The following is a 13,221-nucleotide window of genomic DNA, read 5'->3' on the forward strand; positions in this document are numbered from 1 at the left end:
CTATCACACATGTAAGCAGAATAAATGCCCAACCTGCGAAGCATTTCAAGAACTACAAATTACCCATAATCTAGGGAAACGTACATTCTCTAGCTCTTGTAGAAACTTGTTTTGCTTATGTCACAAAGAGCAGGAAGATACTAAGCAATTTAACTTACTAACTGCACTAACATTATTGACAAAATATATGATTGTGGACAATTCCCAACACATTATTTCCACAACATGGTGCCCTCTAGATGTAACTCCCATCATCCCTGAACATTGGCCATGTTGGTTGGAGCTGAATGGAGGTGGGGAAAGGCAATTAGCTCAGTGGTAGAGCGTCTGTTGGAAGATTAGAACAGTCAAAAGAAAGTTATTCACATAGTGCATAGTTAAACTATGGAATTTGCTCCACAAGCAGTAGTGATAGCCAGAGGGCTTTAAAAGAGAATTAGACACTAACCACAATGGCTGTGTTCTACCACCAAGGTTGGAGACACAGTATCCCCATAAATGCCAGGGAGAGTTCTGTTGCTGCTTTGTCCTGCTTTGGTATCTGTAAGAATAGGGTGATGAACTAGATGGTTGGCCAATCCATCAGGCTGCTCTTGTGTTTGTATGTTTTGTATGTGGAAGGTCCCAGGTTTGATCTCTGACGCTTTCAGATAGGGCTGGGAGAGAACCCTGTCTGAAATCTTGGAAAGCTACTGCCAGCAGACAATACTGAGATAGATGGAGTATTAGACAGCTTCCTAAGTTCCTATACTAATCCAAACAACCAGAGGGCACCAGGTTGGGGAGGACTGGTTAAGTTGATATGCCATGTTATAATCTAAATGCTAAGAAATGTCTTCATCTTTTAAGAGACCACTGACCCATCTAAATGACTAATGATGAACAGAGACTGAATTAAATTTCTCTCACTCCTGCTACCAAAGCTATTTTAATTGCAGATGTTGAAACACCAGTCCTTTGCACTATTGTATCCATGAAGAGATCCCAATTTTTTTCACTAAAATAGTGCATTTCTGAGCAAGATCTGGCTGCATGATTTGGAAGCAATAGCAAACCAGAAGAGTAGGCTCTAAGTAGCTGTTCACATTGGCAAATCAAGGCACTCAGTATTTTTCTTGAGTGTATATAATGATGACACTAAAAGCTTAAAAACACTTTAGAATACTTTTGTCAAGAGGACTAGGCAAAGAATGCAAATACAAAAGAGTCACAAACAGTATATAGATTATGGGACTGAGGTTTGGTTCTCTTAGTACTGGTTGTGCTGTGCCATTTAATTTACCATGTTTACTCGAATCTAATGCTCACCTTTTGGGGGCAAATTACACTGCTAAAATTGAGGTGCACATTAGATTCAATGGCGCGTTAGACTCAAGTAAATACGGTAGAAAGCTAACCAAGTAAGCATTCAGTTATCTTTATGTTGCATTCTCCACAGTTCGCGTTAAACCCATTTTTAATTAAGAAAATATAAGGCAAAAAGCTATCCAAGTTATGCAGCCAAATTCTATACAGGGTTATTTTGATGCAAGTCTCACCAAATTGATTAGACTAATGTGGCTGACTCCCCTGTAAGTGCACATAGAGGACTTGGCCTAAAAGAAATCCAGGGAATCACTACTTACACCACAGAACAAGCATAACAGCCTTTCTTGCTACTTTCTCGAATTAAAAATGCTCCATCAGGTTTCCCACAAAGCAAATCTTCTGCTTGGATGCGATTGATATCTCCCACAAACCAAGATGTTTCATCATAATGTGGCAGATTTTCATCCTCCTCATTTGTAAAGTATGTACTAGGAAGAGACAACAAATCTTATTTTCTTAATGCAGAAATATTTCTGTATTAGGATTACTTGTTCTTGCATGAAGGATTTCATGCAAACACCAACAGAGGCCTAACTCACATTATTTTTATACCACTGTTAATTCCTGTGTATATGGGACCAAGCCCTGGAGAAATCAGCAGTAGTTTTATGGTGCATAAGAAAACACTTTCATTGTCTCAGATATACTAAGATTAAAAAAAATTAATTTGTACTAGTTACATATCACTAGTAGGATGGATAGAGTTATTTTTTCCCCTGAATGATTCTTCTGGAACTGTACACCACTAAGAGAAAAGTCCTTTGGTGTTATCTGAAAATCTAGATGCATGACCAGCTATTGTAACATGCTTAAGAAAAAGTGTACATGGTCATATGACAGCCACATGCATGTACACCAACACAGAGCTACACACTCCTGTCATGCACTATTTCTATGCACTTTAATCATCCATATTGCAAAATTTAGAGTAGTTGTACAAAAACACTTACTCAATATTTTCGTTTTTTATTCCAAGCCAGTCGTTTATTCGTTTCTGCCTCACTCCTTTATGATTAAGCCAGCTGCCAATGAGAGACAATATACTGTAATACAGTCTAATAGTTAATATAATCTACAAAAAGGACACTTAACAATTCATAACATTCTGAGGCCATAATTGGTCTTCCTATAGCAGTGTCCTTACTGAAGGAATATATCACAACCTGAATTAGAAAACGCATATACAGTAAGTAGTACTTACTGCATATGGCTGCACATTGTACAACATTTTCAGCCTTTTGGAAAATTGACCTCCTCTATGTAAGATTTTTACTCACATCCCTTCCTTCCCCCTCCTAGCAAGATATGGGATTTGCTCACTGGATATCCCAATTCCATTTAGTGGGTAAGCAGTTAATGCTCAGAAAAGCAGCTTATCTACGAGGGCGCTGGTTAGTTATCTGCTGACTTGGTACACCCAGTGTGGATTCAGTATCGGCTCTATTTCACTTCAAAGCTAACAAGAAAATTCAGCTGGAACCAGAAATGTTCCATACAAGACATGCTATGGATTAGTTATTATTAAGCCAAGCATTTATTACATGAGTGCTGAAAAGGCTAACCAACTGTTAACATCCTTTCATGTTAAGTGCTCAGCTTCCTTTCATTAATATATTTGGGCCAAATTAGATGAGACACCATTCACACAATCAATAGGAATTGTGTGAATGTTTTTTTGTAAGTAATTTGAAAGAACTTATCCCCCATCTGTGCTTTAAAGCCTGCTTGTAGCTCCAACAGTAGCTGAAGTCAGTTTTAAGAAGCAGGACCTTCTTTGTTTGGGCACCCTGAATATGGAACTCGCTCCCGTTGGAGATGCTGTTGTCCAACATGTTATCTATTCTCAAATGCCAAGTTAAGACATACCTCTCATATCAAACATGAAGGATTTTTATTTTTAGCCTGTTTTATGATGCTTATGCATTTTAATGATTTTATGGTTGTTGAGTATATTTATTGACTAGTTTTTGTATTGTCCTAGAAAACCTTTGGGATGAAAGGCAGGTTATAAATAAAACAAATAAGTGAATAAGTACAGTAGACCTGATCTGCATCTGTACCAGAGTAGGGGTCTTTAATCATTAGGTGACATGAAATGAAAAGCCCAAGCTGGATTGGGACACAAGTGGAGGGTTAAAGCTCCCACCCCCACCAGGGTCTTAATCTAGCTCAGGCCCACTCTATTTACTTCTAAAATGACACCAACACAATTGCTAATTCTGTGAATGACCCTAACCAGAATACTGGAGACTCACAGACTGGCTATTACTTACACAAGGTACTGATCTCTGATTTTGCGCAGCTGCATAAGATCAGGTTTGATACTGTTCATTTTCTTGTCAGTTTCCCGGTTGTCTAGAGCTTGCTTCTTCAAATCCTGTTCCAGTTGCAGCTTACTATCATGGATTTCACCCAGACGTGACTTTAATTTTTCATAATTCATCGCAATGCTGTAAAGAAGTGACTAGTTTTTAAAGGGTAAAAGTTACACACAAAAATAACCACTCTCATCTTGGGCACTGTGGAAGACATTGGCTTCATTCATCATACCTTCAGACTAAAAGTGTATCTACACAAGAGCTTCCTGATCCTGCTTTACAACTTAAGCACTAAATCACAGGTGCAGAAAGTCTACCTTGGAATAGCAGTTGTAAGCTGTAGAATTTGAGAACTGCTCTACTACCTCTTTCTTATAAGGTATTATACCTCTTCAGTCTCAAAAGTAAGAGACCACATGCATCAGATATGATCCTAGCTGCATCTTATGATCTTCCACTGATACTCTGCTGCATCTGTCTCCTTCTTCAGAGATAAAGTAGGTGGCCACAGCAGACAGGACCTTTTGCATATTGGCATAGAGGTTGCTGAATAAAACAGGGAGGGTGTGCTGCAGAGTCTGCTTTATTTGGGCATGAGGGTTTTTAATTTGCCTTTCCTGTGTAGATTCTGCTGGTTTAATATAATATTGCTAGGTTTTTTAAAATTCCATTTGTTGTTTTTATTATGAAAACACTTCTGAAAATTGCACTGTAAGCTGTATTAGAGGCCTTGTTAAAGAGAATAAAAATTTAAATTAATTTTAAAAATGAAGGTAAGTTACCCTATTGTTTATTACAAGCTGCCCAACTACTACCATTGGAACTTCAGAAGTCATTTTGCCTGGATAAGATACCTCACATGAACACTTTTCACAGTTATTAGAAAAAGCATCCCCACTATTGTTCATGTTGTTTCATTATCTAACAAATTATTTAATTGAGGATCTATGCTGTTAAGAACACTCTTAAGAATAGCCACCTACCGTATTTTTCGCTCCATAGGGCGCACCGGCCCATAGGACGCACCAAGATTTTTTTGGGGGAAATAAAGAAAAAAAAATTTATTTCCCCCCCAGGCGCTTGTGGGGCCAGCAGCGGGGAGAAGTGCTCTTCTCCCCACCGCCTGCCTTCAGACCAGGTCCGGGAACAGCGGGAAGACGCGCTGCGCCCCCCCACTGTCCCCGGAGCTTGTGGGGCAGGCAGCGGGAAGAAGCGCTCTTCTCCCCGCCGCCCGCCTTCAGACCAGGTCCGGGGACAGGGGGAAGACGCGCTGCGCCTCCCTGCTGTCCCCGGAGCTTGTGGGGCAGGCAGCGGGGAGAAGCGCTCTTCTCCCCGCCGCCCGCCTTCAGACCAGGTCCGGGGACAGGGAAAGATGCGCTGCGCCCCCCCACTGTCCCCGGAGCTTGTGGGGCAGGCAGCGGGGAGAAGCGCTCTTCTCCCCGCCGCCCGCCTTCAGACCAGGTCCGGGGACAGGGGGAAGACGCGCTGCGTCTCCCCGCTGTCCCCGGAGCTTGTGGGGCAGGCAGCGGGGAGAAGCGCTCTTCTCCCCGCCGCCCGCCTTCAGATCAGGTCCGGGGACAGGGGGAAGACGCGCTGCGCCCCCCCACTGTCCCCGGAGCTTGTGGGGCAGGCAGCGGGGAGAAGCGCTCTTCTCCCCGCCGCCCGCCTTCAGATCAGGTCCGGGGACAGGGGGAAGACGCGCTGCGCCTCCCCGCTGTCCCCGGAGCTTGTGGGGCTGGCAGCGGGGAGAAGCACGCGTCTCCCCGCCGTCAGCCTCCAAACCACATCGGGAGACAGCGGGATGGCGGCGTTCCGCCTCCCCGCTGTCCCCGTCCTTGTGGGGCTGGTGCTAGGGCTCTCCTGAAGTCTGGAGAGCGAGAGGGGTCGGTGCGCACCAACCCCTCTCACTCTCCAGGTTTCAGCGAAAGCCTGCATTCGCTCCATAGGACGCACACACATTTCCCCTTCATTTTTGGAGGGGGAAAAGTGTATCCTATGGAGCGAAAAATACGGTAAGTCTAGCAAACTGTCTCCAACAGTGATCAACCAGATTTCCATTTAGGTAGCTGCCCTTTCCTAAACCTTTTCCAGCTCTATTAAAATTCTGTCATTCCTTTTTTCAGAATAAGTTGATCTGGAGCTCTTCAGCCTACTTGGGATTGTGCTTCTCGAGTAATTTCAACTCAATCCATGATTTACTACATTTTAAACATGGAAAAAGTTGCTATCTAAATTCAACAGAACACCTGGTAACATGCAGTCAGTTTCCTTGTAAATTTCATACAGTGCGGAAATTGCTTACAACAAAGGTGTCTGATCTATAGCACAGTAGTTATGTAACTAAATATGGTGATATAGTGTACAGTGGAGGTCAATGGGAGAAATTATAATTATGGAGAACACAAATACAGTTACTACCTGAGGCCAGGACTGGCAACAGAAGTGGCATTTGGGCAGACCTACCGTTCAATTTCCTTCTCATTTCCTTCTCTTCTGAATCGTTCAATGTATTCTTTGCTATATCGCTCTTGGGTGTGACACTGCTCTTCAAATATTTTAATTGTTTCATTAAAAGCTTCTATTGCTGTTCTCTTCATTTGAATTTCCTGCACAGAAAAACCAATTTCAAAAATCACCATTACTCACCAGAAGCACAAAGCTGTAGAACTATTTGATTATTATTTTTACATAAATCAAAGCAGATAATTTATAGGTCTATATGATTTGATTCAGTATTGAAAAGTATATAATCCAAACACTGAGTGAATTACCAATTTAAAGTATCTAATCTACAAGACCCTCTGGTTAGTCAGCTACACCTGCTTTGCCTTCTTTCACCTTGAGAAAAAAGTGACCATGTTGTTGTCGTACAACTTTATTGAGCATTTCACAAAATAAAGCTATTAAAGGAGTTTACAAAACAAAACAAAACAATCCAAGTTCTAAGAACAATATCATTTCAACAAACTCTAAAGATATGCAATTGTTTAATAAATGACTGGTTACACACCTCAGGGAACGCCTTAAACAAAAATGTCTTCAATACATGCCTACACGGTATGACACAAGGCACCTGTCTAATTTTGGCAGGTTACTTGAGAGACTGTCTTATGCCAAACACACCCAGCAGATTGCTGTTGTCTGGGGGAGAGTCCAGCAAGTTTCAGCATCTCAGATGCCCACTACGCAGTAACTCAGAGAAGAGCTTTTAGTGTGGCTGCCCCTGTTCTGTGGAATAGCATTTCTACTGAGATACGACAGGTGCCCACAATCTGCAAACAGTTGAAGACATTTTTGTTCCAACAAGCTTTCCCAGTTGTATTCACAAGTCTTTATCATGAGTCTCTACATGTTAGGGTTTTAATCTTGTTTTAAATGTATTTTTTTACTTTGTGTTTTAACTGTTTTTAATTATGTTATGTGTAAATCACCCTGAGATGGTGGTTTAAAAGGCTATTAATAAATTAAGTGCAATATTAATAACAGATTCTAAAGAGCTAGAGCTGCAACACTAAAAGTGCAGTTTCTAATACAAACTAAGTGCACCTCTAGGGCATATATACACATCATTTTTTCTTATGCCACCTTTCCATAGATAAAACCATGCTTAAGGTAGCTTACAACTTGAAAAAAATTGTGTAATTACAAATATAACAAAAATAGCCATTAACAATATCTAAAACTCATCAAAAAGTACACAACCTAATTAACAATTTCCACATTAAATCATAGTAAGATCCACAGTAAGCCCAAGGGAAGCCCCATAAAGTGTGTGTTGCAGGAATGCAGCCTTGAGGTTAGTAGAGTGGCCAAGCTATCTTGGTCCAGGAAAAGTCATAGGTGTCTTACTAACTGAAGCTGGCAGAAGACACTTCTAGCCTCCAAGGCCACCTATATCTTAACTGACAAAGATGGATACAGGAGCACTTCCAGATAATATACCTGCTCTTTCAGAGGCGGTGCAACCCCATTCAGAACATGTAACTGACCTATATCCAAGACATGGGGACCACTCACCCACAAGACCTATGCCTTGTCAGAGTTTAAATTCAATTTATTTGCTGCTATCCAACCCACCACTGCAGACTGATACTGGTCCAGCCTGCACAGCCACTCCGTCAGATGTTACATAAAAACAGTGGTGTGTTTTATCAGCATACTAATAGCACTTTGCTCCAAATTCCTTAATGCCCACTCCGAAAGGCTTCATACAGATGTTAAAAAGAATTGGGGACATAGATAGGGACCCTGTGGCTATCCAGTTCCCATCACTCCTGTGGATTGGCTATGATGGCTAGGGGCTGATGGGAACTGGGAGTGCAACAACATGATTACAACTCTGAGTATACAGAATTGGGAGAAACTAGCTCCAATCCTGGTGATCAGCTACAGTGTCAGGATTGAAGCCAGGGCCTCATTTATACAAACCATCTACTCTATCTAATACAGGTACCTGAGAGCACTCATGGATGGATTTCAAGTCCAAAGTTACGACATGCAAGTATATTTATAGGTATGAAGGGGAGACTTGTGGTGATTTTGCTAGTGACCTCTATTCACATGTCCTTTTTTGTTACTCTGAATCTGCATAACCATGGCTTCAGACATAATTCCTAGCTAGCCAAAGCAGTTTGTACAAGTCACAGACTTGGATCCTGAGACCCATTAAATGCAACAAGACCTTGAGGTTAGTGTTTCATTAATGACTGCACAAACAGAGACTCGGGAAGAAATATTCTGTGGTAGCATAAGCCTTACACAGTGTATTTACATCATCTTAGAATATTTTCATACAAACACCAAGGTCCATATTTTATATAACTCTTTGTGCTGACGTTAGAAAAAACCAACACAGAGACCCAGTACATTCAAAATATATTCCAAATAGATGAATCAAATATTCATATACAACACACCATGCCAACTCTTGTCAATGGTGATGGGATACATGCATCAAAGACTTTCTAGGGTGCATTTCAGTTTTTTCCTGTTTGCTTGCAGGCTCATTTGTTTGCAATACTATTTGATTTAATATTTTAGTTTAATTAAAAATATATATATTAGCCACTGCACAGTGTGCAGTTCATTTGATGAAATAATAATTTGTGAGCACAGCTTTAGAAGCAGTAACTATGAGACAGACTGGCTCCTCAAAGTGTCAGCATAAAGAATCAAGCCAGTCTTGCACAAATTATTGTGCAATGCACACCAGCATAATGGCTTACACAAACAGTTCTTTACTCAGAATATTACCCAGTTTCTCAGTGCAAACACTTTCCATCAAGTATGAACTCTGTTTCTGTTAGCGCAAAATGCTTTGCTTTCATGGAAAATTTTGTTAGGAGGTAAGCTGTACTGGTAAGCTGTCCCCATCCCCTGTCCCCTGCCATTTCTCTGCTAGACTACCACTTAGCAGATTCATGATGCTGTGCTGAAATGTTCCACAGCAGAGCATGATCTTCCTGATAGCTTGGCATCCAAGACTATACACTCAACAATGCCATTCATTCAAAATCTGTAACAGTTCCCTTCTGCAGGACATTGCTCTAGCTATATGTTAGGTGGGAGCAGATTCCTTTTCCTATGCTGGCCTCTTAACATACAATGCAGGGGATAAAAAGTAGGTGGGAAGTGTGTATATGTCTTTAGCTTTCCTCCCAGCTACTTTATCTGTGCAACCTCTCCTCCTAGCTGCTTTTGCTCCAGGCTGGCTCCAACACCAGGTTTCTCAGTACTGTGAGCAAAAGAGCACAGATCAAACACTGTTCCCCCCAATTTGGATTGGAGATTGTATATTTGCTGTTAAACTCTAGTTCAGGCCCAAGTAACCATGAGAACACAATGCAACAACATACCTGTGATGTTCTGGTGTATTCTTCATATAGTCTGTCATATTCCTTACTTTTCTCTTGATACTGGGTGTGGTATTCCTGAAGCTTTTTGCCCACAGCATCAATATTATCTTCTTTTACCAACTGATCCTGCATACATAAAAAAGAAAATAAGTATACTTTTCTATGAAAGACATTCAAGTGCTGACCTATCTGGAGAACTACCCTTATGGAAACACAAGACAGTCTTAGCCTGAACAACAAAGCCTCTCTATACATCTACCAAGACGTTATCCTTAACTTCTGAACACTGACTATTCCTGTTACTCAGGAAATACGTATAAATGTTTGAGATTGTAGAATTAACAAATTAGTTTTGGGACCTTTTATTTGAGCAAGCACTTGCTTAATCAGCAATATTTCTTTTAGAGAGCATGGTAGGCTTTCAATACTCTAATGTTTCTTCTACAAAAAAAAATATTTATACTATTTTGCCTTTGTAAACTTTATAGTTTGGAAGAAATACCAATAATGACAGAAAAAAATAGCAGGCAAAGTTCCAGATTTACTAAAAAGCAGAGAATCAGTTCATCTTCATTTCTCTTGCAAGATCAAAAGTTTTATGCACATATAGCTTATACAGCCAATGAGAGACTACGACAAGCAGGAATTTAAAGGAGAGTATGCCAAATTAGGGACCAGCTACTTCCTAATATAGTGATGAATGTTACGTGTTCTCATACAAAACCCTGTCTTTACAAAAAATGTTTTTTATTAAAACTCAATAAAAACACACATTTAACGGTAATACAAATGGTAATACAGGGTTCTTTGAAAATCTCACCTGCTGGTATCTGGATACAGGATACATAAGTTTCACATCTAGTTTAGGGTTATACTGGGCAAGAGACTCATGGTGATAGTGGTTAATCAGTTCCACAACAGAATTGAATGTCAGTGGATCAGAAAAACCGTATTTCCCATCCCGGTGATAAATTTTTATCAATTTATTGTTGCCACCCTTCCTGCAATAGAGAGAATTAAAAAAGCAAGCATGTCATTATGTGCATTCATATTGCATACTATAAGCATACTAAACCAAAAAGTCAAACAAACTCCTGCATAGTTACTCTGCACTACATGTTGTTGACTTTGTATGTAGCATCCCATGCAATACTGTAATTTGAGAGTAATATTCAGTCAAAAAACATCTTAACTGTAGTTGTCACAGGCTTCACTAATTTGTAAAAGGATTAACTAGAATTTCTCCAAAGGAAGTTCAAGAATTACTGTTTTTTAGTACTGAGGAATTGTATAAAGGAATAGTTGACCTTTTAGCACATCATATGGTCCAGTTACTTTGACAGTACTTGTTTCCTACAAAACTTCATGCCTAACAAGCTGGGTGGCCACTAATATACCTCACCAGTTTGTTTGCCATAGCTATTCTTCTGGATTCAGTCTTGCATACACGAGTCTTGCCTACATGTACAAAGGGGCTACTCAGGGTTAGCGAATGTGGTGGCCTCTAGATGTTGCTGAACTACAACCCCCATCCATCCCTCAGCACTGACCATGATGTTTGCACTGATGGGAGTCCAATAATATCTGAAAGGCACCATGTTGGCTATCTGTGGTTACTCAGGTAACAACAATGTTGGTACTTAACACCAAATCATGGTTAACACCCCCCCTATGAAGTTGAGGGAAGACTTCAGCAGTGTTTACATTCACTTTCAGGAGTCCTGGCTTGTTATGTTTAAACCCAGAATCCTGATATAAAACTAACTCTGGTAAATTCCATAATCAGCCACCTTTAAGTAAAAACATGTGTTACAAAGCTGACTTGTAAAACTAAGCAGAATTTCTTTTAAGCCAGGTTACCCAATTCAAATGTTATAACCAGTGAAGATTCCCTGTAAGTGAAATGAAACTCATAGTCTCCAGACTATGCATAAGTATGTGAGCCGAATGCATTACTTGGGCTCATTCACACATCATTAAACCACATTGCATTTGTGCAATGTGGTCACCATTTACCCTAAGTTTCTATGCAGAGGGAGTCCAGGAACAAGTCTTGGGCTCGTGCACTCCCTCCATAGACACTTTCACAGCAGAAATATGTATTAATAAAAAGAGGCAGCCTACATTTCCTTAATGATAAATGCCATTAATTTCTGCTGAGAAAAACAAAGCACTATGTTTGGGGACAACATTGTAGGGAAGCTAAAACCTACCTATCACTCCCAATACCAAACATACACAGCCATTAAGAATTCCATCAGAAAGCAAAATTAGGCTTGTTGGGGAGAGGAAGTTTATGATATCCCATCTCCCATCTAATTAGGAGGCAAGTACAAGCAGGACAACATTTTTAATCCTTCCAGTTTGGGATAAGTGGAAAGTGTTCCTTACTTCTACCTATATTAACTTTGGGAGGAGGATTAAGATTTGACATGGCAGAAGCAACAGTCTTAAGTGATGGGTGGCTTTATGAGAGAAGTAAAGGGAGACGAACTGGGGAAAGGGTTGAGATTCTCCATTTCTCCCTTTCCCATCTTTTAGCCATTGGTGAAATTACAGCGTATGGGGAAGGCTATATACACTTTGTACTAAGACATTCCAAATGTCCTGCAAAGGAAAGACAAATTCCTCAAAAAGAGGGGTTGAGATCCTTAGCTTATTTTATGCTGCCTTCAGAATTGAAATACTCAAGTTTTTTTTAGCAAGAACTGGGGACAGGAGAGGAGAGAACAAGAAAAAAATGCAAAGAGCTACAGAGAAGTTGTCGGGTTCAACAAAGAGCTGTGCAAGATCCTGAAGCCACATTACCCTTGCCCACTCTATTCTACCTTCACAGACGGAAGCCTCTCTATTGTCAAAAAAGCTAGAACAAGAGTAGCCAACATGGTGCCTCCAGATGTTGTGAACTACAAATTCCCAGCAGCCCCAACCAGCATAGCCAATGGTCGGGGAGATGGGAATTGTAGCCCCAAATATATGGAGAGCTACCCCTAAACACAAAATTGGTTTTGAACAGAAAAAGCTAATAATTCTCATGATGCCAAAGTCCACTACAGATTGCAAATTATTTGATGCAACATAAAGCTGTTCATTCTGCGTTCTTTTTGTATAGCCTAGCAGAAAATGTAAACAAAGTTCCAAGATAATGAAAACATGGTGCTTGTATTTACACTAGCTACAAACACCTAGACAAATTTATCAGCAGGTACTACCTACAGATTGTGCAGGACAATAGAGAGGGCAAAGACAAAATTATTTACCGCAATGTCAGTGTATAGTCTCCTTGTTTCTTTGTTGATGCATCCCGCACCAGGAATGTCCCATCCGGCATGTCTCGTAATTTGTCATTTACCTCTTCCCTGGAATACCAAAATGTAGATCAAAGTATTACTCATTCATAACAGCACCACTCCTTTACTTTGGTTCTGAAATTATTTTTCTTTAAAATGGTCTCATTCCAGTTTTATGTTGACCAATACATAGTATTTGTAATCTGTTTTAAGAATTTTCAAAGGTAAATTTGAACTTTTAGAATCTGGAAGCAGCTGCACCTGAAGCCTCATTCCTAAATGGATGCCAATAGTTGAGCACTAACACTTAACTGTATCTGATTAAATAAAGAAAGGGCTGCTTCATACTGCCCTAATGTCCTATAGAAAAGTTGTATTTCATTTATTTTA

The 13,221-nt window shown here is 40.3% G+C and overlaps 1 protein-coding gene across 5 annotated transcripts in view; it reads right to left on the bottom strand.

The window, feature by feature from the left end:
• LOC310680796 (phosphatidylinositol 3-kinase regulatory subunit gamma) overlaps positions 1-13,221 on the bottom strand; it is a 237,361-nt gene that overhangs the window by 8,869 nt on the left and 215,271 nt on the right. For all 5 annotated transcript variants that reach the window (XM_083447788.1, XM_083447786.1, XM_083447787.1 and 2 more), the window contains 7 exons: positions 12,802-12,900; positions 10,362-10,542; positions 9,542-9,667; positions 6,150-6,292; positions 3,642-3,818; positions 2,319-2,390; positions 1,626-1,796 (listed from right to left, as the gene is read on the bottom strand). In XM_083447788.1, the coding sequence (XP_083303914.1) occupies positions 1,626-1,796; positions 2,319-2,390; positions 3,642-3,818; positions 6,150-6,292; positions 9,542-9,667; positions 10,362-10,542; positions 12,802-12,900 (969 nt within the window). The remainder of the gene's footprint in view (positions 1-1,625; positions 1,797-2,318; positions 2,391-3,641; positions 3,819-6,149; positions 6,293-9,541; positions 9,668-10,361; positions 10,543-12,801; positions 12,901-13,221) is intronic.

Source organism: Podarcis tiliguerta (genome assembly GCF_965153285.1).
Source record: "Podarcis tiliguerta genome assembly, chromosome: 6".
Lineage (NCBI taxonomy): Eukaryota > Metazoa > Chordata > Lepidosauria > Squamata > Lacertidae > Podarcis > Podarcis tiliguerta.